The sequence below is a fragment of the Chinchilla lanigera genome, unplaced genomic scaffold, assembly GCF_000276665.1.
Source record: "Chinchilla lanigera isolate Chin_1 unplaced genomic scaffold, ChiLan1.0 scaffold00002, whole genome shotgun sequence".
NCBI lineage: Eukaryota > Metazoa > Chordata > Mammalia > Rodentia > Chinchillidae > Chinchilla > Chinchilla lanigera.
Window position 1 is genome coordinate 7,830,227 of NW_004955403.1, and position 23,912 is coordinate 7,854,138.

At 44.5% G+C, this 23,912-nt stretch overlaps 1 protein-coding gene across 4 annotated transcripts in view; it reads right to left on the bottom strand.

Annotated features, from left to right (window-relative positions):
• Positions 1-23,912, bottom strand: part of Myo1b (myosin IB) — a 140,400-nt gene that overhangs the window by 4,169 nt on the left and 112,319 nt on the right. For 2 of the 4 annotated variants that reach the window (XM_005373287.2, XM_013512219.1), the window contains 14 exons: positions 23,142-23,368; positions 20,656-20,856; positions 18,847-18,940; positions 17,919-18,068; positions 14,793-14,861; positions 13,117-13,203; positions 12,754-12,840; positions 10,948-11,034; positions 7,803-7,877; positions 6,410-6,544; positions 4,529-4,635; positions 2,348-2,480; positions 1,827-1,979; positions 446-573 (listed from right to left, as the gene is read on the bottom strand). In XM_005373287.2, coding sequence (XP_005373344.2) covers positions 446-573; positions 1,827-1,979; positions 2,348-2,480; positions 4,529-4,635; positions 6,410-6,544; positions 7,803-7,877; positions 10,948-11,034; positions 12,754-12,840; positions 13,117-13,203; positions 14,793-14,861; positions 17,919-18,068; positions 18,847-18,940; positions 20,656-20,856; positions 23,142-23,368 — 1,733 coding nt within the window. The remainder of the gene's footprint in view (positions 1-445; positions 574-1,826; positions 1,980-2,347; positions 2,481-4,528; positions 4,636-6,409; positions 6,545-7,802; positions 7,878-10,947; positions 11,035-12,753; positions 12,841-13,116; positions 13,204-14,792; positions 14,862-17,918; positions 18,069-18,846; positions 18,941-20,655; positions 20,857-23,141; positions 23,369-23,912) is intronic. The other 2 variants (XM_005373288.2, XM_005373291.2) reach the window with 2 other exon arrangements.

Consider the following 23,912-nt stretch of genomic DNA (forward strand, 5'->3'; position numbering starts at 1 on the left):
AATGTGGCCATAATGTATATCTAAATGGTACCAATAAATTTAATAAGAAAAAGAAAATCTTCCTGAGCAATGTGGCTATGCAAGCTTTTACATTAACCAAAATCATTTCCATTATTATTATTATTATCATTGTTATTATTATTACTATTATTATTTTGGTACCGGGAATAGAGCTCAACCTCATGCTTGCCAGGCAAGCGCTATGCCACTGAGCTGTATCCCTGACCCTTCCCCTATTTTCTGTGCATATCTGTCTCCTCCACCGGAACATCAGGCACCAGAGGCAGGGACTCTGTCAGTGTCACCCACTGTCTGGCCGTCACCCGGCACGAGCCCTAGACCCATCCTCGTGACCCCCTAAGTCATGATGTTCATGCACAAGATCACAGAGCTGGGCTGAAACCACGCGGCTGGAAGCGAAGAGTGTGCTGAAACGGGAACGTACTCGTCGGAAATCTCAATATTGAGCTTCTGTTTGGTTTGGCTGAGAGTTGTGCGATATAGCTTGGTGGCCATTTCAATCAGGTGGTCACTGCTGAAGAGAAAGTCTCCTTTGCTAGCTGCTTCGGAGCCCTGAAAGGACACGGCCGGAAGTCAGATGATGAATGGAGGGGGGGGCACTGAAACACCAGACACCCCCATCAGAGCCAATCCCGCCAAAGTAGCGCAGTGGCCAGCATGGCCCTCCTCCCACCGCGCCCGAGCTTGGAGAAGGCCACTCCACTCCTCACTCCCCAAAGACCCCCGGTGCTGGGGGTGTATGTTCAGGCCCAAGGAGCCCTGACCTAACACAATTCACTCTGGAGAGCATGTTTAAAAAACTCTGATTTGGTTTAAAAAAAACCAGTAACACCTCAACAAATATCCTTGGGCAGCGGCTCTCAACCTTAGCTACCCACGAGAACCACTGGGGGAAACTTTCAAAATTAGGATGCTCCTGCTCCATCCTGAGAAAGTCTGGTTTGACTCCACTGGGGATGCGGCCCCAAGACCAGCCTTTCTTCAAGTTCCCAAGATGTTCAGTGTGGCACTGCAGCTGGGAATCACTGTCCGAGGACTCGGCAGCCACGGTGCGGAACACAGGCTAAGGGAAGCCTGTGGGGTTTTTCTGTTTAGAGTCAGCCAGACAGCAGACTAGCGGTCCGATGCACGTCCCTAAATACCATCACTATTTGCCAACACTTGTATATTCAGTCATGATGTGTTATGTGACGGGCGCTATGCTACGTGCCTTACGTACAGCGTCTCACGTGACTCTCATAGCAATGCTATGAAGCAGGGACAACTACCCTCCCTCTCTGAAAGATGAGAAAACTGGATTGGCATGTGGAAACTAAATAATGTGGTCACAGTCACCAGGGTTGATGACACCAAGTCTTGTGCTTGTGTGTAACCACCCCACTGAAGCCAGTGGTCCTGGCTAAGCTAAAACACACAACATTAAAAAATTCCTTAGGTCAAAATCACCAGGCAGTTGTTTACTGTAGTTGTATCTTTTGAAAAAAAAAACCCAAATTAAAGATGAGTAAGAAAACATCTGTTCAACTGGTACACTGAAGGAACAGCAGGAGACATGATTTAAAATATTTTGCTATTTTCAGGTATTAGTTCAAAAAGTCGAGAGAGCAGGTCAACAGAAGTGACTAACCTTACTGAATTACTGAAAACCAAGTGTACAGCTATAAACAGCGCAACACTGCCAAAATGTGCAAACTCATACAAAGGACATCAGGCAACAGGACTAGTTAGGCGGGCACACTTTTCAATCAGTGAGAAGCCGGACAAATGAAGCAACCTTACACCGACGCCCACAGGTGAACTTTTACCTCCTTGAGGTGGACAGCAAAGAAGCCGTCATTCTGTGAGCTCATAGACACCTTGGTCACGTCTACCAGCGGCACCTCTGACTTGATCTGTCCAGACTTTTGGTCAGCAAGGAGGAGGTTATTATTTGTTAAGAGAAAAATCCGGGATGTACTCTATAACACAACAAAAAACGCGAAACCAGTGATGAAAAATATCCCGAAAATAGTTTATGAGCTTAAAACATGTTAGTTATTTGCAGAAATGTACATTTTATTCCAGGCTCTTTAAGCAGCATGTGTAGCTACATAAACTGAGAACACACTAAATGACATAAGCAGCGTATTTTAATTTGGAAATATTTCAGAGAAAATACAAAATTCTTCCTAAGCTTCATGGTAAGGTGAAACTGCCTCCTTCAAAGCACGCTGAAAATAAAAAAGGCAAATTTTAATACTCAGAAAACTCAAACTCCTAAGGAAATCTAAGCATGATGGTTTAAACTGATTAAGGGGCTTGGCAGTTTTCAGGGTCAGCATTTTACCTTCCCATTCGCACGATTAATTTTGTTCACAACTTCAGCAATGATGATCTTTTCTTCAATGGCATCTTTGAGTTTCTTATACTTAGGGTCCTTGTTGATTTCCAGGTAAGCTCCTTGGAATGGCTGCCCAACACTAAAGGAAAAAAAAAAACAAACATTCCTGAACATTAGAAATGGTTTCAAATGTACACAATTCCATGCGAAGTTTTCTCAATTTGTTTTATCTATTTTACTTGCACCTATATATCTCTGAAGTGATCACAGCATTTGGTACGTCTGGCTTTGATAAAAATCTTCATACAGAATAATTCAAATAGAAATCACTAACAAAGACACCCACACTCAAACATGTGGCCTCTTGCAGAGCAAAAGGCCATCTCTTGCAATCTGTTAATACCAAATTAACAGCTGCCCACCGAGGGTTTACTAACACCTTTCAACAATATGCGTCCAGGAAGAAAGCTGAAATGAGGACCGTCACCCGCTCCAAACAAAAACTGCACCTTCCTGCCGAGAGTAAGCAGAACAATGGGCCTGGTAAAGCGGATCTGGGGTGCTCACTAGGAGACTCACGCCCGCCTTCCTGGATGGCCCTTAAATGGACAAAGGGCGCCGGGGCACACATTCAGGTTGAGCGCAGTTTTCTTTCAAACTACTTGTGGCAAAGGGCACACTGTGTACAGGTCACTGAGATGCCATCTTCCTAAGCCTGCAGGGTGACCCTCTTGGGGCAATTCCTAGAGACAACAAGAAAAAACATCTCGCTGCCTGCAGGGGTCCACCAGCTTCATTTTGAGCTATTTAGTTCTGGCAATGTGCACATGCAACTCCAAATGCCTAGGCTGTGGGCGGGGACAAGGGAGAAAAATCCATGTAGGTGGTCAAGTGCTTCACAGCTCCCGAGATGGAAAAGGCCGGGAGGCAAATTATCCCACCCTCCCGGGGCGTGGGGCAAGGTGCCAACACCCGGCAAACTGAGAGCCTGGAAAAGCACTTAGCTTGAAGGTAATTTTTTTGTGTTCATATTCGAGCATGTTTTAAATAATAAAAAGTGCTAAGAGCTTTTGAGTTTGTTTCCTCAAAGACGTATTCTGTAGCCTCCAGCTTCTGAAGAGTTGTCTTTAGGGAGCGCTCCTCAAGGTTACTCTCCAGGGCTGGAGTGCAGCTCAGAGGAGGGCTCTATCCCCAGCACCACACAGAAAAAACAAGCTACTCCTCTCTGCATCACAAATGCACAGAAGGTACATTAGTAGCTGAAGAAAGCACACAGGCAGTTTTCGTCTGTAAATATGCTCCACACAGCGGGCATTTGGGACAACTATGGACTTAGTCGCCATTCAGGGAGTGCACACCACACCCTACAGACAAATCAGCAACCAGCTGTGCAATTTAAAATATTTCAAACATGGAAGGCTGAGGCAATCTATGAAATACATGTGAATACTTAGCATGGATTTTTTTTTTAATTCAAAGTCATTCTTGAGGAGAGGCTAAAAGCTCTTAAAGATTTTGGTTCAAAATTATACAGCCTATTCTTGCATAAATAGCAGGTTAAGAAAGGGTAGGGTTTGTGCGGGAAATGATGAATGTAGGGTATGTGTGAGTACTAGGATAAGCAGTCTTTTTCGTGGAATTTACTTGCTAATCGTTCACGTGTCCCTCCCACTTTCTTTCTGAGTAGTGTCTGTTATGAAAGCCACTGTGTCACCCTGAAAAGGCCCAAAGACTGGGGCCCCCGCAGCTCCCGGAGATGAACACACTGTCTCGGTTTTTTATGACCTCACAGAGCGTCTAGGGCCTGATTTGTTCCAGCAGGAAGGCTAGTAGGATGGTTGCAGCAGGTTACAAAGAGAAATCTGAAAAAAGAAATTTATTCTGCAGATTTATCTGAATAGCCTATCACATGTTTATGTTAGATGACTTCCAATTACTTAGCATTGAAGTGAATTCCAATGGACTAACACCAACAACTGTAATCTAACTCATTAAAGTGCACTTTGGAAGTCCTTCAGTGTGGTTATGTGGTATTCATCATCTACAGCTGATCGCAAGATGATCCACACAAGTAAACACTGTTCGCCTACTACTGAAATCAAACTCCACTAGAGAAAACTTAGAAATACAGCACTGAGAAAAAAAAAGAAAATACTGACTTTAGGGGCAGAGCAAAAATCATAATACCTGGACGGGTATAAAGCCTTCTTGTCTTTGAAGAGTTCACTGGCTTCTAGTTTTTCTTCGTAAATAAGTTTCCGCTGGTCTGTGAACTGGTCCCTGTATTTTTTACACTGTGAGATAGAAAGGAACAACAACAAAAATCACTTAATATAAATCATTATTCATTCTTAAACACGCTAGGCCACTTGAGCGGCAAATAGGGTAAGAGGGAAGGGTACAAAACACTCATTCAATAGGCTGTGAATGATTTTCTTGGTGAGTTTTAAAAAAGTGGTCTTGGAAAATGTTATGAAAACTACTGTTGGTGTTGCAGAACTTGGGGGGTTTCTCCCAAGCACACCAGGGCCCTGCCTGTAGGGTTCCACAAGGAATGTCAGCCCCTAAAGATGTGCCAGACTTCAGAGTGTCGCACTTTCACACACACACACACACACACACACACACACACACACAGGACCCCAAAACATCACAACACTGTTCATCTTTTCTAGCACCAACACCATCTATTCTGTCCTACTGTACCGCATTACGCACCCTAGGGGCAGTATGCTAAGACTGCTCCCCATCCCTCACGACCACCCTAGAACAAGGACAGTGGGCCTGCGGGAGTCTCTCTCACTCTGACTCAGGAAATGGATGAAGGAGCCAGGGACGAACACAGGAGCTGTCCCAGGGGACGACTTCATGAAGAAATGCCATCTCCATGGAAAGCTGTCTTCAGTACTAAAAGCCCTCTGAGTGCCCAGCACGGGTCCAGGAGTCAGAGTGGGGGTCCCAGGCTGGGGGAGAGCGTGCCCAGCATTAGCAGCTCCCTGCTGTCACTTCTGAGGACAGTGTCCATGAGTGGTGCACAGGTGGCTGAATCTCTCAGGGGAACAGAACTCAGAGACTGTTTTGCACATTGCCCATACCGCTTCCCACACAGATGGACAACAGTATCATTCTACACAGTGCGATTCTGATGTATGCTGGGAAGGCCACACCGTCGGGCAGAGGCAGGAACGACTGCCGGAAGTACAGCCCCTGATCATCCTTGTATTAATCGTTTTGAGCACATCTGATAGCCACATATATTTAGTATTCCACACGTCAGCTAAGTCACCCAAATCACGTCAGTGTCCGCAACAAGTACCCTGGGTGTCCGAACACCGAAATTAAACACTATGCTCTCATATGAGGTTCAGAGCTACCATAGCAGGCAATACAGAAGAGACTTCCAGCTTCCCTGTCTTCAAGTGGAGGGAAGTCTGTCTCTTATGGTCTTTAATGACCCTCTCCCAGTCCATCGAAGAGTGTGTGTTCACACACACATCCATGTATGTGTCCAACACATCTGATCAAGTAAGCCCACACAGTTTGTAGGATTTAATTACTTACCTTACCTCAACATGCTCAAATTTTATGGTTTCTATTTACTGTAGTATTTCTTCAGAGAAAGAGAAAAAAACCAAGCAAATAAAATTTGTATTGGGAGCCACGGAAAATGTGCACAGCCGAGGGCTCCTCCTGTCAACTGTGGGCAACAGAGGACCACAAAGAACACCGCCACTGCAGACAGTCAACACCAAGGTCCTCAAGCATCCTCTTCGAGGCCAAGGAGGGACGTGTGAGAAGCCTCACTTTAGGCCTGGGACGCAGAACCTAGCATGTGAGGCCCTGGGATTGAACCCCCAAACCACACACACACACACACACACACCAAGCTTCCCCTCACAACAGCTCTGAGGTCAGTGCTATTATCATCCCCATTTTATAGATGACCAATGAGGTTTTTAGAAGTAACTCCCTCCAGGCACAGGATTTTACATAACTGCTCTCAAAATGACACTCTATGTACTATATGAGAAAGCGAGTCTCCGGAAAATACAGCACGACAATTCTTACCCTCCACAAGTGGAAAATCCTCTTCAGCTCCTTGTGAGTGGAATCTAAGAATAGGTAAGGTCTTGAAGGCCAATTCTTGTCTACTGGCGATAAGGAAGGCATCTTACTTTTCATCTCCAGGAAGTATTTTTGCACCTGTTTGGGGTTTGACAGACAATACCAGGATGAGGAAAACACACTGGAGGAGATACTGTTTTATATGCTCCATGGGGGAAAAAAGCGCAGTGTACAGGAGAATTTATCGAACTTCAAATGTACAATGTTCTCACCCCCTCTCACACCAGCGGTGGAAATCTGAACGCCACCAAACGAAAACACTAACGCTCGTGTCAAGACCAGTGCCAACATCAGCTAATGCTACGGAGCTCTCCTAGCCCACAGGGGGCCTCTCGGTGTACCTCGCTATATACACTTAAATTTTAGGCAATCAGAATTAAGTAAAATAAGCCAGTCCCCAGGTATGCTGATTGCTTTTCCTGCGGCCAGCAGAGTGCGAGGACGACTGTCACCGCAGAGTTCTGCTGACAGCCCCTGCTTGCAACAGATCAGCGTCGGGAGGTTTTTATTTCATGATACACAAAGCCAACACATTTGCAGAAAGCAGACTTTGAACACTGATCTTTTCCTGGGCTCATGACACGTCCAACAATGCTCTCTCTTGAGATACCAGTGATTGCAGTACCCAGTCACCTATGTGACCGAGATGGTCACCAAACAATATCTGCGCTAGCCCATGTTCCTGAGCTGTGACTGCAGTGGTGCAGGGCACTAAACACATTCCGGACTCATGATGCGCTTCCTGCAGAGTGTCTCTACTTAGTACGTGCCCGGCGCCTCGTGAGCTTTTATGCTGTCACTCCATGGGAATGCTCACAATAGCTCTATGAGCTCAGGGCGACATTATCCCCATTTTACAGATGACCAAGTGAGAGCCACAGAACTTAGATAACCCGCTTAAGTCACAGGCTCTAGGTGGCAGTCTGGGCTGGTGGCAGTCTGCGCCTGCCCCGTCACCACCACACACCACTTAGAGCAGAAGGCACGGCAGGACCCGCTCTGCTCAGCCACGGGCTGTCGCCCTCTGCCACTATCCACAAGCCAACCCAGCCCTGGCAGCACAACAACAGGACAGTAGCCCACACGGGTTCATCTTCCCCAACACGTCCTCTGTCAAATAAGGGAGACACTACGGATCACACACAGGACACTAACAACTCCAACACGACGCTACCCAAATCTGGGCAGCAACAAGGTCACTACCTGTTATCGTTATGATTTAATCAATATCAAAAGTTGTAGCTGACTTTTTTTAAATGTCACATTTTATTGAGTTAGTGACTAAGCACTTAATCCAATCGTGCTAATTAACCATACACAAAAAGTGCCGACTTACAATTCTCTGCAGGGTAAACTCATAGATTTTCTTTCCGGCGTTAGCTCTGAAGAATTTCCTGTACTCCCTACGCACCTTGAAAAGAAGCAGATTAATGGTTAGAGCGTGGCCAGCACACGTTCGTGATGATACATCTCTTTTTACGATATCAAAATGAACTGATTTTTAATACTACTGGTAAGTTTTCAAGAACCTAATGATTTGATGAGAAATATTTTACAGGCAATGCTGCAAACTTGCCATAACTTACAACAGACTTCAGCATATACATAAGGTAGATAAGGTAATTTTCCTTTCAATTTGATTTCTTAAATGGCAAAAAAAGTCTGAAGAATTATAGCAAATTTTCTAAAACCTTGCACACGAAGATAGGACTTTAATATCATGCACTGATTGGTTAAAAACAAGAATTTTAAAAGAAGCTTTTGAACTACCATCATCTTCCATTCAATTGCACTAATTTTTCCATGGTCTCTGCTCCCACCAAACTCTATACCTAATGCTGTCAGAGAACTTAAAAACCCTGTAGTTTTAATTCACATACCTTTCTCTCGCTACACTGTTGCAATCTTAAAATGTGTAACAAGGGTAACTAAGTGATGTGTTTGAAGAATGAACGAAACAAGTTACATTTGGAAGTTGAGCAGGAAATATTACAAATGTTTACTACCATCCAGGTATAAATGCCAGTTAGAATTTAGCAAAATCTTAACATAGCTGCCTAATTCATTTATTTTTTTGGTTTTTCTCCGGTACCGGGAATCGAACTCACGACCTTGCGCTTGCCAGGCAGGCGCTGTGCTGCTGAGCTAAATCCCCAGCCCCCATAGCTGCCTATTCAGACATTATGTCCCTTTACTCTTTTGTCTCCAATTTTCTGCGTTTAAATGATGTTCGAAGTTTTTCTATATTAGCGGTTGTACAGGAGCAAGCTACTAACCAAATTGTTTATAGATGAATGCTTTGTATAAGTTAAGAACTTTGCATAACTCAGACTGCAGGTTTCTCTTAAAACTTGCTGAAGTCTAGCAGCAGAGCCTTGTGCCCACAGGACAAGGAGCCGGTGTGGGAGACAGACTCATGTTGCAAGCTACGAGTCCCCTGGCCTCTAATCCAACTTCTACTTTCTGGTTTCCCTGTCTATGTCCTCCATCCGGTCCCTCTGGGCATTTGTGCTAGAGAACCAATCTGTACACCTGAGGATTAGTATTAAATTGCTATATACCACACAGGCAGTTTTTCCTCTTTTTCGTATTCTAGGTACCATTTCATTTAGTCATGGAATTATCAGATTTGGAAGCATTTCAAATCTCTAACGTAGACGGACAGAAGGGACATAGAGAAGAAAAACAGTGGCTGCTGACTCCTGAATCTGTAACAGCAGAGGGTCACAGACAAGTTACAGTGGGACATGTTCCATGAGAACGTGGCCTTACACATCATATACTAGAAGTCCTACTACATTTATTTGAATCTCATAATTGAGTGCAATGCAGCACGCTTTTTCAAACTCTCCTGAAATGCAGCTGCATTTAGTAAAAGCTGGTTGACAACATGGTGATATAGACAACGGAACCCCTCATGGGCACCATGAATCCTAACAGGGACACAGTACTTTGTCCTCATTTAAAAAACAAAAAAAACTACATCATTTCAAAGGGCAAAATGATAGCAATGTAACTCAGTTTTAAAGGAGAATAAGGTATTATTACATGCCTGGACTTCAAAGAAGCTGAATTGTATTTCATAATGCTATTGGCAATACATTTAAATATTTCTGTCTCATTGGAACTGGGGTAAAAAATTTTTATCTTGAGTTATCACAGTTCTGTTTATCATAGTTCTGTTTTATCATAGTTCTGTTAACTCACCAACAGAATGAATTTGATTTACAGGTTTGCTGGTGTACTTCTAATGCGAACTATGTTGAAGTCATATGCAATTAAACTCAGAAAACTGAAGATAAACATATGATGAAAATTATTCTACAAATAAATATCTGACTCAACTTCCTTTTATGAAAATTAGAATGCCAATTAGAAATGGGAATAAAATGGGGGAAATGTTTAGTTTGACTTCTAAAGAAAGCAACTGTAGAACTTGTTAGAATTCTTCACAGGATCTATTAAATTCATACCTAACTCATTATATGAAACATTACACTTAGTATACTCAGTAAAATAAAAAAGGATTGTTTCCCAAAAGTTTATAGGTGGAGCACATGGAGGGGTAATATACATTGTTTAAAGCAGAATCCAGGGATATGTTTAAGAGTTTTTCCGATTCAGAGTCAAAGGTTGCTCAGTTAATAGCCAAAGACTTAGAATAAGATTCAATGTTACTGATTACAGTACAAACGACTAAGACTGGATATGGAGTCTACTTATCCTCCAAAAGCAATACATGTGGCTGATTCATTATGGTGATTAGTTATTGAGTAGCCGGAAGACCGAATCCTCATCTTGTCTGCAGGTCATCATGGGTTTGCAGAGTCCAGAGACAGATTTGCATACTTAATCAGGGGTATCTTTATTACACTCTTGTAGTAAGTATGCCTCTGAAATAGAACCTACCCAAATCACGAGGCATTTGAAATTAACATTCTACCTAACTGAACAATCCACTGGGCTCTATCATCTCATCCATGAAAATGTGTACATTCACGGATGCAAAACCCTTTGATGGATGCTCTGAACAATGAGAATAATGTTCCCTTTCAAGAAAGCTGAACTCAGGACCCCACTAGTAGGGGAGAACAGTCTGATAATGGGGAACAAAAATCCTGTCACCTGCAGGCTGGTGACTGTGCATGGTAGATCAGCTTTTAGCTCAAGAATTATACTCTTGTCTCTTGACTCAAAAGATATACATGCTCATAAAATAGAATGCAAATAACAAAGTTTCTTGGATAAAGTATGCCATACTGCTAACCACTTTGAACCTACTATCCAAAGAAATTAAAATCACATTAAAATCAGAAAGATATTCATGTGCAGGGTTTTTCTCCAAAGAATCAAAATGAGACCCGGTGACATTTTCCCCAAGTGTGCAGGCCCCGCGCAGCGCCCAGGAGTCTGCTCCAGGTTAGTAGTGCCGGGCTAGATCCGGGGCGCTCGCCCCGACAGGAGAGGGGTGGAGGAAGTACCTTCAGTCCAAGCCAGTAAGCCCAAATGACAGCCACTGCATGCTTACGCCTAGCCTCCTCCTTCAAGTGTTTCAACTCCCTTCGAGCCTAGAACGTTTTAGATAGTGAGTAAGAGAGACAGCCCAATGCAGACAGAACAAATGACCAGAAAAAGATACCCCGCCACACAGGAGAGCCAATTTGTGGAAAGGGATTTCAGAGTGACAGAGGAACGGTACACAAATGTTGCCAAGGAGTCCGTGACCCGCTGGGGCAGCTGCCTGTACGTTCCGCACACTGAGATTCTGCTCCGGAGGAGGGCAATTCGTGTGGCACCAAAGGAATCAATCACCCCACCACACCCCTCAGGGCCAGGCTTTTCCTTTTCTCCCTGCTGTTCTTTCACCCTTTTCACTCCTTTGTCCTCATTCTCTGGGGTCTGGATGGACCAAAGCCTTAGAAGTGCGTGCAACACTTACAGCACCTGGGTTGGAACCTTTCTACCTTTTCTCACTCGGTCAGATAAAAAGACAACTCTTGTGAACAACTACTTGGAAAATGAAAAGGAACCAAGGTTTCCCTGAAGTGCAAACAAAATACCAGACAAAACTAAAAAATTCTTTGCAGCTAAAAAATTTAAAAGTAGGACTTGTAAACAATGAATTTCAGCTCAGGTCCCAAACAGTGAAATATACTAAAGATTGAAACAAGGCGCAAAAAATGAAACAACTTATAGGTTTAAAAATTGCTCTTAGGGAAAAATGAATCTTAGGCATGCTATTTTAAGAGGAAGAAATGGACATTCATTTTTCCAGACATTATAGTACTGAGACGGGGGAATAAGCTCACTCAGTATCATGCCAGCAATAATCACGGAAAAGTACTTCTCTCTTGGTTAGGACATTTCCTTTAGTTGACTAAAGGAAGTAGTTTGTCCTTCCCAGAGTTTTAGAAAAACACAAATGAACATCTTTGGTCAGTTTGGAGCAAAATAAGTTCATCGTGCAGGCAGAGTAAGTTTTCTCAACTCTTCTCCCAAGATGGGCTGACACGTTGACAAGGTAGACTTACAAACACAGGACTCCGGATGTTTGTACTTCTAACTGGAATATGCATTTTTAGCAAAGATAACCTCTGATTTTCTAAGTAACAAAAACATCTAAAAATCTTGTCCCTTGGGGTATGTGAAATGTTCACAGAGCCCATGACTATGCCTGGGGATTAGGGAGAGTATTTCAGGAGGCTTTTGTTTCTGAAAACAAACAGCTGATGCTGAAATTCCTGGGATTCTTCCATTGCCTTTACAGCTAGCTTTGCATGAACAGTTTGCTGTGAAATCACAGATGATCATTTTCTTCACATGGAATATTTTGCTTAGAAAAATCAATAGTTTGCCACAGTGAGTCTAAAACATAATTTCATTCATGGATTAATTTTTTTTAAGGCATGCATTACAGGCATTTCATTGTCAATGTACTGGAGAAGACCAATTCAGGCCCAAATCTTCCTATTCCCAGCATGCTCCTCTCCAAAAAGATACCTCTAAAAAAACTGCCGACATACATCAGCGGGGGGCTGGGGAACTAAACATGCAGGTTACTTGAGAGTTCTTTCAAAAACAGCAATTCCACTAACGCTTTATTAGTAAGCAATTAGTTTTGGCCTGCACATGCCTAAGCTTCCTGCGCACACTACAGCTCTGATGTCCAGGCACCCGGAACCTGGTCGCGGGGATCATGCACTAGGGTGAGCCGCCGTGTGCTGCGGTCATTCTGCCCCACATTCGCTAGACACGGGATGGAGTGAAGGGGTGTGTGCATTAAGTACCTTTGATCCAAGCCAGTAAGCCCAAATTACTGCAATAGCATGTTTATTCCTAGCCTCCTCCTTCAGCCGTCTCAGTTCCCTTCGCGCCTGTGATGCACGTGAAAAGGAGTTACAGAGAGGTTTAAGGCAGGAAAGGTTACTGCTGCTTCCCAGTGGAGAAGGAAAAAGAAAGACACCAGTCACCACCAAATGGGAAATGCCAAAGCGTGTGCCGCCACCCCACACCGAAATGACAGAAGCGTGAGAGGCAAAGGCGTGCCCAGTAGCTTAAGCCTGAGAAACGCTTTCTGCCCCCGGTCTCGAGGCGCCTGGCCCTGCCCACGGCACGCCCGACCCGCAGTGATCCTGGGGTCTCCGGCCTACCTGGGTTCCATGCCAGTACGCGGCGATGGTCGTGGCGGCCTCCTCGCAGCGTTTCTGATGCTTCAGTTCCCGCAGGATTTTTCGAGCCTATGGGACAGAATCGCCCAAAAAAGGGGAATGAAAAGAAGCAAGAGGAAAACGGAGGGAGGGAAAGGAAGTGAGTCAGTTCAGAGCGTCCCGACCCACGCACCAGTGAAACAGCAGCAGTTTAAAGCAAAGCAAAGCAAAGCTGAAGCTGCCCATCCCAGACCTGATTAAATGAAGGGCCACGAAGACCCTGGAGAGCGACAGGCAGCCCCACGAGGACAGCAGCCGCCAGCCCCACGCACAACGGCCCACCAGCTGGTGGGTACGGAGGGGGACAGCTCTCAGGGGTCCTCCCACGTCCAGGACGTCTCCTATCATCACTGTGTGGACACTAACTGGGGCTCTATCCTTGTTACTCAAGAGATTAAAAAAAAATTGCTAAAAGCAGTGACCACACTGATCCCAAAGCAGCAGGTCCTTTTTGGTAAATGCTAGAAACTAGTTTCATAGGGGTCTGGAGGCAGACCCTGAGGCCTAGAGCTGAGCTTCTCCCTGCACACGGGGCTCATAAGTCCAGGAATAAAGCTGGGGATGCACCCACAGGCAGGAGTTTCCTGTATTCTATATGCTCAGGACAAATGATTCTGGCAATTGTTAGGGACAACCAAGACCTCGGGTGGCTCAGCACCTAGCAAGGGTCAAGCTGTGCTCCTGGCCCATCCTGTCCCCTCTCTAGGGGCACTTGGCCTGAGGACCTAGACTACCCCTTCTGGGTCCACCCCACACCACAAAATCTCCCCTTAGAAAAGTAGGCAGGAGACCCGAGCAGGGCCCACAAGCTTCTTTTGCAAGGGGCCGGGTGGAAACAGGTTTGGCTTTGCAGGCGCGTGGCCACCATCAGCACCGCCCGACTCTGTCATTGCAGTACTTAGGCAAAAGGACACGCTGTGAAATCAGTGACTGCGACAGCGTTCCAATGAACCTTTATTTCCGGACACTGCCTCTGTATTTCATGTAATTTTCACATCACGGGAGCTTTTCTTCTGCTGTTTATTAACAATGGTTTAAAAATGTAAAAAAGCATTTTGGGCTTGCAGGTTGTAGGAAAACAGGCCACAGGTTAGCTGCTGTGGGCTGTCGTTCACAGACCCCTGAACCAAGCTGCGGCAGCAAGAACCAGAACCAGGTCAGCATTGAGACACGCCCCGCCTTTGCACCACCAAACCTGGCCAGAGCTCAGGATTCCCAGTCATTACGAGGCAGCCCCCAGGATGGCCCCGGGAACATTACGGAGCTGTCAGGCTGGGGGTGCTGAGATCTGGCAGGATTTCAGGCATGGAAGTGGCACTGGAAGACAGGCCTGGGGACGAGCTGGGGCCAGAGCATACTGCAGTCATGTACAGTATTATTTTAAGGACTTCCTGCTTGGAGCATAAAGCTCTCCAAAAGCAAGCAGGTTAGGAGGAAGCAGCCGAGACATGGTCAGGGTGGGGGCTTGTGTAGCCCACAGTATTTATTCTTTCCATCTGACTATTTACAGGGTGGGCAGGAGACAAGCAGCACCCCCTGCAGGGCAAGCCCAAAGACATCTTCCTTAGTGACAAACCCCAGCCCCCCAAGCGGGGAAAACATGCGCCTTCTGAACTCACCTTCCAGCCCCGGATGTAAGACTGAACCACCAAGGCAGAGGCTTTGATCTGCTGGTACCTCTTCTGTTGCTGCAGGACGGAAGAGGACAGGTTAGCAGCTGTGTTTACATCTGCACTGTGGACACGGCAGGACTGGAGGGTGTTCACTCGCTCGGCACAATGGACCCCTCACCATCCACACTTCTGGAAACCAGCACATAAACAAACCCAAGTATCCACAGCCCCAAACGATTACGGTGAATCAAGGATGCTAAATATAACTCCTACATGGCTCAGGACCCACTGCTATCATCAGCTGTTCTGTGTATCACATAATACAGAGCGCCCCGTTCCGAGCGGATCCACACCGACTTCCGTGTCTGCTCTGCGTGTGATCTCATTCTGGTGTCATTCCTCTCTGAGGCTCACTGAGCTCACCTCTAATCTCCCTAGACCCTTTTAGGGTTGTTCTTCGTACTCCTCTTCACGCTGGGAAATCAGATAAAGGTTTCAGTAAACTACTATTGGACAGAATATGCACAGGATACATGGAGCTCCTGAGGAAACAGCACCATGAGGACCTAAACAGGAGTCACCCTCTAACCCTGCCCTCAAGGACCTGCAGGGGACAGACGTCAACAGGGTCAATGATAAACCTGCCCCACGTGACAGGCGGGTTCAGGGCAGGGAGGGCTCTTGCAGGTGGGCAGGGCACAGGCTCCGTGAGGTGCCACCCTCTTGCTCAACAAGCTCCACGCCCAGAGGCCTCTGAGAGGAGATGCTGGAACACGTTCCTAGGAGAGCGAGCCCATGCGGCCTTCCGTGTGGAGTACACACCAGAACACGGGTACCTCAGTGGAAGCATCACAACCCTAAAGTCAAACGCTGTTGGCCCCGCACAAGGAAGCATGAGGACGCCCAGCTCCTGCTCTCTGAGGTGGATCCTAAACGCCCATTCTGCACAAATAGAGGTGATGGAGGGACCGGGGCATGTTAGGAAGAAAAGCCGAGAGAACCCTGCACCTGAGACAGACTGCGACCTTTCGCTGGGCCAGTGCTAGCAAATGAGGCGCAGACAATCCTAAGGTTCCTCACAGAACGATAGCCCAACACGTACGCGGGAGAGCATGCATCCAACCATCACTCCAGCATCCATTTAGTATGTCTGTTTTCTTTAAGTCCTAAATGTCTTGAAAATATCTCAACTTAAACTTTATCCCAAGAAGCAATAAAATATCACAAAATGTGGAAAAATCTGAAAATGGTAACAGGCCTTCAGGAAATTTTCAGTTGTATTCAGTTGAGAGGAAATACGACACAGATCACTGGTAGGAACACTGGTAGGATCACTGGTATGACACCTGCCAGCTGGTTGAGTATATGCTTTACAGTCAGAATGGATACAACACTCAAGCAAAGTGAATGCCTTCTCTAGAAATCAGGCTGTCTCTTGTTTCTACCTTATGCATTAATATTGCTCCTAACTCTTGCCATTGAGAATTAATGCTATACGCTGACTCCCCCCCATCTACTGACGTAAAAGCTCTCCAGTGGCAAAGAGGATACAAATAGTCCTTGCCGCCCTGGTTCTTTGCATTGCCTGTTCCTCCTCCTCCTTGTCAAGTGGCCTTTCCCAGAAGGCTGTCCTCACCATCCTACCTAAGTTACACCTCCTCTCCTCATTACTCTTTATCTCAGCTCTATTTCCATCCTAGCACTCAGAACAATCTGTAATCTCTGTGACGCATCTGGTGCCCTACTAGATATAAACGTCATCAAGTTAGGAATTGGGTTGTTCTGTCTCCCTTGCTTTTCCCAGAACTTGGCACAGCAGGGGTTTCAAAATTACGTGCAGAATTTCAGGTAGATGCATCAGTACACCCTTAAATGTGGGGTTTCTTAACGACTTCAGGTAAGGAACAATAAAAAGGGCTCCGTGGGGCCTGGCTACATGTTGGTCTTGCCTCTCTCAGGCAAACAGAAATCAGTGCTATGAATCTGCAGAAGGGTAGAGTGGTGCTGTCAGATCCAAAAGGGAAGCCGTATCACTGGGCAAGTGACAACTGTCCTCTGTGCTTTTGCAGAATGCACAATGAATTTATCCTTCACAGGGCCGACCAGGCTCACGCTTTAAGACCTGTACTGCTGGTCGTCATTTTTTTTTTTTTTTTTTTTTGCTAGAATGAACAATTCTAGGGATATTCTTATAAGGTCAAGCAGATTTTCTTTGGTTGAGTCTTTGAAGTACTTCATTAACGTCCAAACTTGGAAACAGTGTAATACATTCAAATGTACTACATTATATGAGAATAAGTCCAAGTAAATTATGTTTTGATTACTGCCTATAGCAAAACTCATCCATAGCCCCCCAAAAGGGAAAGGATACACTAAGTGAGATTTGACTACAAATGTATTTCACTTTCCAACTCACTCTGCGGTCAAGAAGCACGGAGTGAAACACACTTGGCAGTACTCTTTTTCTGATCAACAAAATTCATTTTGCAAGAACACAACCAAAGTGTAGGCTGGGCTACAGGCAAAATCCAAGCTTCTCTCATACCCATGGTGTGCCTCTAATAGAACATCCATGATGAAGTAAAAAAAAAGTCCTCCAAAGAAATTATGTATTACTGAATATACTTTAGCACTGAATCTTTCCTCACAGCTAAAAGGCCTAGATTAAGTGAGGACTAAAGAAAATTCAATCCTTTAACCAAAGCCAGAATTCTACCACAACACGCCTCTGGCTTTCTGGAATTAAAGCCATCCTCCTCGCTGCTACAAGCCATGCAGAAGAGCCAGTCATTCTGGGAAATTGATCCAAAGACCATGAAAGGATTAAGTGACTCTGTTCCTCTAATCTGATGATCACATTAAAGACATAATTTCTCACTATATGCTTCCAGATGTGTGCAAAGCAACGTGGTATTCTTGACTCACGCTCTGAAGGGGTCTTGGACCCAAGTCCCAGCTCAGCCACCTACAGCTGCGTGAGCCTGGGCAACTCAAGTCAACAGCTCACTGCCTTCGTTCTCCTCACGTCTACAAAAGGTATCCACGAACATGCACCTCCTGAGGTTGCTGGGAGACATTAGTGAGAGCAAATTAGCATCGTCAGGTCAGATCACGAATGACCAATATCCTTACCGAGTATCTCCGGTACCAGGCGGCAATCACAATTTGGCTTTTCTTCATGAGCAGGAAGTGCGTGCGGCACTTCCACCCCCGGTAAATCTTCTGAATGAGTGTGGCCAGGTCCTCCAGTCGCTGCTTCCTCAGGTCTTCTAAGGTGAATAACTACCAAGAAGCATTAGATGGACTCATCAGAGTACACCCGGGCGGAGCTTAGGTCTACACTGGACTGTTGGTCAAGGTGCAGACTAGCTTAGTTTGAGCTTCTGTGACTCCAAGTCAGAAATGCTCTCAAAATCTGCAACTTTTTTTGAGTCCCGACATGATGCTAAAAAAGTTTCCAATTTTGGAGTTGCTTTGGAGTTCCCATTCCCAGATCAGACATGTTCGGCTAAGAAGCTCAGTGCAAACATTACAAAATACCAATGACTCCAAAGCTTCGTACCCAGTGATCAAATCAACTGCTACGCTAACTGTAATGTATGCCAATCTCCTCTTTATAAAAAGGTTCCTTTGGCATTCTGTGAGGTACAATTTAAGTGTTCTTTGTAAATTTTAAAGTTTTTCATTTCAGTGACTTCGTCTACCTCTAAAAATAGAGCTGTGGTCTCAAACTATTCCATAACTCAACATATTACAAATATGGACTGACTTTGCCTCCAACTGCTATGGATTAGGGAGATTTTTACACAGTGGTGATAATTTCTTTGTGATTGGTTAAATGTTGTATAATCTGACAGGATGAGGATTTTGATGTTTCATAAATAATACACATGTCCTTCTACCTCCCTGAGGTACCCCTATCCTTGGACATGCAGATAAACACAAGCGTGTGCCCTTTAAAGTAACATCTCAGGCACTGTCAGAAAGTTAAATATCCTTTAAGAACTGGACAGTAGAAGTTGGGACTTCAGTTCAGAGTATAAAGGTTTTGGTTTCGTACCGTTCTTGGGTTTCGGATAAATATCTTTGATCTGCCAAAGGAATATTCTTCCATGGGAATTTGTACTTCATTAAACAAAACCTCCACACCAGATCTGAAAAGAACAGAAATAAAAATAAAGACAATGAATTTTTTTGTCTGAGATACAAAAACAGTTTTATTTCATATTATGATGGTAGGTTCTCTCTGTATATTTCTATATTTAAACAACTTTTTCCCCTATATTCTTAAAAAGTTTCATTTCCAAGTGCAATTGCTGTTTTAGTAATCATCCTTCTGTCAAACAATTTTCAAGCATCAACTGAAATTTCACAAATTAAAGCAAATCCAATAAACACTAAAAAATAAATTAGGGTTCAGAACAATCTAAGAAAATGTGGTGTTAAAACCTATTTCTTGATTTCATCAACAATATATTTGCATCAAACACACCCCTAACGATAAATCAACCAGGGCCAGAAAAGTGAGTAAGAACCTCAGATCAATGTTGAATCAACTCAACCAATTACTGAAAACAAGTGAAGTATTGTTTCTGTTCCTCAGAGGCAGGGTAAGGCCCAAAAACCAATGGGCCATCATCTATGGTGAGAACAAGGCCTAGCCCCTATACTTTCATTTTTATTTTTATTTATTTATTTTCTGTCTTTTCCAGACAGGATTTTGCTATGCAGTTCAGGCTGGCCTTGAACTCACTTTGTAGCCCAGGCTGGCCACAAACTCACAGCTCAGCCTCCTGAGTACTGGGATTACAGGCGTGTGCTACCATGCCTGGCCAGTACGGATTTTTAAAACTAACCTCACTCCACCAAACTGTGGACTAGGAGCCAGCAGGGAATAAATACAAATAATACTCTAGAAATCAGCAGCGGGAACTGAAAAGCACCCAGATTCCACATTACGTGGGCACTGAATAGGCATCAGAGGCCACACCGTATGTCTGCGTGTCTGCATCTTCCCATAACAACACATCTCTAATTACTGTCAACGATCCACAAAAGGCTGGGTCCACCGAGGCTCGGAAGGCACCTGCAGTTGGAAAGGCAACAGTCCCTGAAGGTCTGGCTTGCCCTCTCAGCAGGCATGTTAGCTAGGTATTCCTCCCACAGAACTCAGGAGAGAACCCCGGAAGCCCACGAAGGGGCAGCCTCTGACTGGTGACGGCAGAAGAAACCTTCATGCACAGACCGGGCCAGAATGCTCTGCTGCTGCGAGTGCCGGGCACACGGCTTCCCTCTGCCGGGGAAGAGCTTGCAGGCCACGGGGACGCTCCAAGGGGCAACCTGTAGGGTCCAGCGATCTGTCTGGATGGGTGAGCACAGTTCCTGGTAGACCAGCTAACTGCCATACTCTCCCTGGATCAAGGCACATTCTCCCATCCAGCTTGACCAGCAACAACGCTGAGACAAGGGCCCCCCTGCTTCTGCTACCCATTCTCAATGGGGCATGTGAAGGCAAAGAGTGGGCCTGCCCCCGACAGACACTCCCCATGGTAAAAGTGAAAAGCTGACAATGGAGATCTGAGATGCATCTCACTCTCCAGCATACATCACCTCCTACAAACTTACCACAGCCATCATTTAAAATTTACCCCTATGTAAACTCCAAGCGTGGATGTGATGGTCCTGTTTTAACCTCAGAGAAAGTCAGAACTTCTTTAATGAGTCAAAAATTAGCCAAAATGGTATCCAGCTGCAAGAGGTCCAAAACAGAGGGTAGCACCAAGTCTTCATTGAACTGTTTTGCCTAAGAGCCTATGGGGGGTATTATTTGCATACTTTAAAAATTATTACATACATTCAGCGAACTTACCTTGCTGGTCCCTTCCAATGAGGCCACGTTTGCTTGCAAAGCATCTTGTATCTTTCTAGGCAAGGTTCATAGGCCTGCCGGAATGCATAGCCTGCCCGCCTCACCCGCACATTCTCCAGGAGACCCAGGTACCGGATCTGATGACACACCAGGCCCTCGGTGAAGATGTGCGCTGCCTTTTTATCATTCGGCTTGATACATCTAGAAAATTTCAAATATTTGTGGTCTTAAGTTCTGTCTCTGTGGATATAGCTGTAGCATGTTTCTAAGTCCTATGTCTACTCATTTTGTAGTAAAAGAATTGTTATTCCTGGGGAACCTAGTCATTTCTTTCATTTTTTAATTATTTGTAGAAATTTTATAATTAAGTAAGTACCAGTAATTAAAAGGCACACACTACTTATATGCTCAGTGGTGTGGATGGATATCACTGGCATTCTGGAGCAAAAGCAGTCTGACCAGACACTGCGTGCATGCTGGGTAATTCCATGCATCTGATGTTCAAGCAAAACTCATCCAAAGCAGCACTGCTGTGATCTCTGGTAGGAGGGGAACAAGAACCTTCTGGGATGATACAAATGTTTCCTGTTTTGTTCTCAATGGGGAGTAAAATGTGCAGCATATGTAAAAAGCCAACAAGCTATACAGTTAAAAGACTCATGCGCTTTGCTGAATGTTTGCTGCACTTCAACCACAAGATAAGGTATACTGTTTTCTCTTTCTATCCTTCCTTTAACATGGCACTTCACAGCCTTGGGAAAGACTATGTTCCCAGCATCCTTTGCCAGTATGGATGGCCATGTGACCCAATTCTGGCCACTACGATTAAAAGTAATGATGCTGCTTCTGGTGTTTATCTTTAAAAGGAAGGGACTTGCTGTCGTCTTCTAGTGGAGCTAGTTAGTACTGCAGACAGGGTGAACAGTCATCTTTGACCATGGAGGTGAGGAATAAGAAATGAAGGCTGGCCCTGTCCTTTTTAAGCCACTATTAATTTATGAATATATTGCAGCAATTCCTGTGACCTAAATAACAGTTGTTAAAAATTCATGATGATGGCTGCCTAAGTAGTTTTCCCTTGGTGTTTTTATGCTTTTCCTTTTACCATTTATAAATATTATATTTACTCTTTGGCTTAAGTAAGGATAGACAAATTGATAAATGGAATAGCCTAGTAAGTTCAGACCTACAGCCCTATACATACACTCAACTGATTACCAATAAAGGCACTGGGGCAATTGGCTAGAAAATAGAGATTTTCTTTTCCTCTTAATGTCTGGTGCAAGGCAAATAGAATATCTATATGGGGAAAAGTAAACATAAATATGAGATCTGAAACTATAAAGATCCATGAAGAAAACATAATATATTTATAACCTTGAGGTTTATTAAGAGTTTTTACAGAAGATGTAAATACCAATAGTATGGAGGGAGATCAGAGAACTGTCTGATGGATGGAAATGTTTTATGTTTTGACCTGTGTGGCTATCAAAGTGCATGTAATGGTTAAAAACTTAAAGTCTTCCCCTAGGGTCTGCGTATCACTTGCTATCAAGGATACCTCAATAAAAGAGCATTAAAAATCCAAAAATCCACTCACTTGAGAACAACAAAAGCAACCGATCACAGACCATTTCCTGGTTACTTTTTGTAGAAAGTTCATTTTCCCCTAACGTATGTTCTCAGCTAATGGCAACCAAACTAAGACATTGTGCCTAGTTATATTTCTATTCATAGAAAGGAAAGCCAGCCAAACACACAGACATTTCCTCTTAACAGCTTTCATGTCTGTGGGTGTGAGCAAGGGTGTGGATGCTCTCAGGAAATCTGAGCTTGCAGTGAGCGCAGCTTCTTGTCTAGGTCCCGCAAGTCTCCTACAGCAAATGCAAGTTCCAGTGGGCCTCTCCTGAGTCTTGATACAGTGACGTCTAAGAAGACCCAAGAACTGGAAAAAGAGGCTAGTGGTTTCTAAGAAGTCCTTTCTACTGCCTTGAAAACATTCAAGGTTGTTTTAGGACTCATTACGTACTCCTGGCTCACAACTCTCCCCAGAAAGGGGTCGATTTCCTCACCAACACCAGAACTGCAACTGCAGCTCCTCCGCTCTTAGTCAATATTGTAGGAATTCAAAATGACATCAGCAGAAGAGTTTTCTGCAAAACTCTGACCAGGAAAACATTCTGTATTTCATCTCCTAATTTGCCATTTAAAAACCATTAAGCATACAGAAAGTCGAGAATCTCTCTGTGCCAACCACTTAGCTTCATGAAGTCTCTATCTCTCATCATCCTCACTGCACTTTTTCCCTTCCTTATTGGAGAAGAGAAAGATAGTGAAGTGTTTTCAAGCCAGCTCCGGGTATCATATTATTTGATCTGTGGCTCCTTCACTTATCCTCTCTTGGGTTACACTCAAGATCTGAGCAAACAGGAAAACGACATTCCTTACGAATGCTCTCATATTTGCATTTTAAATGCCAGAAATACCTGATATAGTTCGGGTTCTTGGTCTGTAGGTTTTTCATCAGGGTGGCCACAGAAGCCTTGAACTGTGACCCTGCTGTCGGGGGTCTTTTCAGGTTGATCTTGGCAGGATTCCCTTCAGGGAACAAAGACTTGATGAGGGCGTGGCTGGCCTTCCACATGGCTTGGGACAGGTCTCGGTAGAGAAGGTCATTGTTCTTGTCAACAAATCCTTCCACCTGGTACAGCACCTGCGAGCAGCACACGAACTCAATGCCCGGCACACTGCATACAACAGCGTCACTCAGGCGAAGAACACTCCAGAAGCATCTACACTTCCGCTGCTGCCTTCCCTGTCACAAAATCCCCAGCATGCTACTCATGCTTAAAAGCCAGACGTACCTTCAAGTGTAAGTTCCATCTGTCTAAGCTGCAGCAAAGATCCAAATAAATTCTACTACCCATCAGGAGTTACAGGGACAAACTTGAAAAATGCTACATTTTCAAAAGATTTTTGGGTTTTTTTTTTGGTGTTTGACCATATTTTGAGGTTTCATGTTTATTTTGCAGTTCATGGGACAATTCTGGTCTGTTTAAAAGTAGATGAGGGAAAAAAGAGATAATAGTAATGTTTTCACAGACATCTTAAAGCAGCAGAAAAACTGGCCAGAAACAGACCTTTTAACGCAGGGAAATGAAGAAAACAAAGCACCAAAGTTGAAATGAAAGGTCATTCAAATATTATATATCTAATTTTTATTAAATATATAATTAACATTTTCCCTTTTGAAGTTT